The sequence below is a fragment of the Octopus bimaculoides genome, chromosome 4 (assembly GCF_001194135.2).
Source record: "Octopus bimaculoides isolate UCB-OBI-ISO-001 chromosome 4, ASM119413v2, whole genome shotgun sequence".
NCBI classification, from domain to species: Eukaryota; Metazoa; Mollusca; class Cephalopoda; order Octopoda; family Octopodidae; genus Octopus; species Octopus bimaculoides.
This window is the reverse complement of record NC_068984.1, coordinates 15,410,436-15,413,482: the sequence shown is the minus strand read 5'-3', so window position 1 is coordinate 15,413,482 and position 3,047 is coordinate 15,410,436. Positions and strand designations below refer to the sequence as shown.

At 34.0% G+C, this 3,047-nt stretch overlaps 1 protein-coding gene across 1 annotated transcript in view; it reads left to right on the top strand.

The window, feature by feature from the left end:
• The window catches only part of LOC106877139 (dual specificity protein kinase CLK2), an 84,125-nt gene extending 81,855 nt beyond the window's left edge, over positions 1-2,270 (top strand). The window contains exon 15 of the mRNA XM_014925954.2: positions 2,105-2,270. Coding sequence (XP_014781440.2) covers positions 2,105-2,130 — 26 coding nt within the window. The 3' untranslated portion in view covers positions 2,131-2,270. The remainder of the gene's footprint in view (positions 1-2,104) is intronic.
• Positions 2,271-3,047: the final 777 nt, after the last annotated feature.

Here is a 3,047-nt window from a genome sequence, read left to right as displayed (position 1 = left end):
GGATACTGTTCTTTTTAGCATTTGGATGCACAGTTTAACCAAGAAAAAAAGACCCCAGTAAAATTAAATTTAATTTTATATGACTGTGATTGATTGAGTCAACGAAACGTCATTGTTTTCTATTTAAACAGTGTAATATAGCAAGTACATAGCTGGGATAACTGAATCCTCATACAAATTTGGATTCCTCATTGGAATTAATGCATTAATAATACTTCAGTAAATGCTTCAATGTACCAACTTAATTTACTCCATAGATTTGACTGAATTAAAAAAACAAAAGAAAATTGATTCCAGCCTTTGCAAGTGTGTGTTTGTGCGTTAAAAAAAAAAAAGGGATTTGTTCTGTTAGTTTGTACAGTTTAGCTTAGTAGATCACGGCAATCCACTCGCTTTTCCTATCAAGTCCATCCCTGATGAGTGACATGTTTCCAGTAGATCTGGATTTATGAATTTCTGTCATTCATTAAAGAGGGGAAAAGATTCAAGGTGTTAGAGAAGGTGGTTGTTTATGGTTATCTCCATCACCTTTGAGGTAACGAGTGTAGTAGGATAGTAGCTGTCTCAAATGGGGACAACATGTGTGCTGAGTTGTATGAAGGTAAGGGACATTGTTAGGTTGACTGAATATAGGTTGAGAGATTTGTCTATGGGGAATAGGATGTATGGTTTGTGAATTAGATGTGATGTTTGGATCAGAGTCCACAGATGTTAGAAAAGAGGAAGAAGGATTGTCCTGCGAGTTGAGATTGGTCATTTACTTATAGGAAGATTTAGAGGGTGCCAGTGACATAAGGTGATGATAACTGCTACTGGAAGCATGGCTTGGTCTAAATATTTGCAATGAATCAAGGGCTGCTCAGGTAGTGGCGTTAAATTGATTACCACCCAAAGAAAGAGGAGATGGCTCTGTGGCATATGCACAGGAACTACATTAGATGAATTTCAACTTGGTCAGTCATATGAACACCTGTGTTAGCTACCAATAAAATATACCATTGCTTTACAATTATACATAGTAGATAATGGTGAATACATACAATCTCATAAATACTAAACTGTAAGACAAAAGAAAATAAACAAAACAGTGGTCAGAGGATCACTGTGAAACTGCGTGCTTGGAAGCAGTACTAAGTATCCGCAGTGCCAGTTGATTCCACGGCTGCTGCATATATTCAGTTTCAAACTTTCGGGAACCATTTAGACAATTCACTGGTTTTTGTGCCTGTGTCTGCCTCAGTTTTGCTTTTTGGGTGGATTTGGTAGATGGAAACTGAAAGAAGCCCATCATATACCTTTGTGTATGTGCCTGTGTTTGCCCTTTCTCCACCGCTTGACAATCGGTGTTTTTATGTTTACATCCCTGTTACTTAGCAGTTCAGCAAAGGAGACTGATAGAATAAGTGCCAGGCTTTAAAAAAAATAAGCACTGAGGTTGATTCATTTGTCTATAAACTCTTCAAGGTGGTGCTCCAGCATGGCCACAGTCTAATGACTGAAACCAGTAAAAGATAAAAGATGTGTTTGTTTATTGTTTAGGAAGGAACAATTGTATTGCAATAGAAAGAAAACCTTTTACATGGGTTTTATAAGAGTACAAGATTTTAGAGTTGAAATAATTTTCACTTTTTTCTTTTCTTTTCTTTTTCTCTTTGTCTTTTTCTTTGTTTCTTCCATAATGTTTATCAAATCAAATCCAGAACTGAATGATTTTATCCCCTTTTTTCTCTTCTTCTCTTCTTCAATATTAATGGTTATGACCTCATGACTTGACTTCTCTGAAGATATATTTCATGTTAATTTCTTTTCTCTTTTCTTTCTTAATGATGGGGGGAAAAAAAAAAAAAAACTCTATTCAGTAAAACGTATTCTTTAAAATATCAAGCTTGATAAATAAATGCAAGTTCCCTTTATATTTTGATATCCTACAATTGCATATAAAATTTAATCTGTTTGGACAACAGTTTCTCTTTTTATTGTAGTCTCTATTTCATTCTTCAAAATATTGAAACTCAATAATAATATTTTCAGAAAATTGCCTGTATGGCCATATGCTTATTTACTTACATTAATAATGTCTACTTTTCGTTTTTTTTTAATCCAGCGGTACATAATGGAGCCCAACAATGAGGACCACGTGCTTCTGTTTGATTTGATTTGGAAGATGCTACGATATGATCCCCTGGCGCGAATAACACTAAAAGAAGCTTTGAAGGATCCATTTTTTAAAAAGTCCTGCTTTTTGGGTGGACGTGCTAGGTCACATAGTTTAAGTAGATAATGGACAAAGTAATTCTCCCCAACATTAAGCACCTCTGACTTGGCATTGTCTTCTAATGGTAACAACCACCTTTGGTTTTCTCTTCTTCCCTCTGTCTTTCTTCCTGATGAACAACAGTTGTAATACAATGCTAATTGTGTTTGCTAATTTGTTCTGTAAGGTACACGTTAACAGCTATTTAGTGGTCAGGTTTTAATTTCATCTCAAACTGTTAAGATAGCTATTAACATTTACAAAAAAAATTTTTTTTTTAATTAACCCTTTCAACTAAAATGTGGAGGATGAGTTTGAAATGTAAAAAGAAGACCGTTTTCCTCCTTTGTACAGTACAAAATAATGAGAGAGAGAGAGAAATGTCCTCTCTACACCACATCTTTCCCATCATAGGCTCCAAGAAAAAAAATTCACAATGAAAAAAGAAAAAAAAAACGTGCATACATAGACATTATTAAATATAGAGTGGGTCGAGGCTTGAGCAGAAAACTGGACTGGACTAATTTTATTTATATTTTTTTTTTTTTTTTATGATGACAAACAGTATTGACAGAATGTGAGAATAAAATTTCTTGTTGAGTATGCTGAGTTCAAAATGAGAAATCTCACTTAAAAAAAAAAAAAAAAGTTAAACTCTTGCTTCTCAATTAGTATGCAGTGGAAACCATACTAATACAGGTACAGTACGATAAAATTAAAATGTTAATAAAACACTTGTACATGAAGTTTATCACATTCACATTTTCCTTTTTTTTTCTTCCACCCTGTTGTT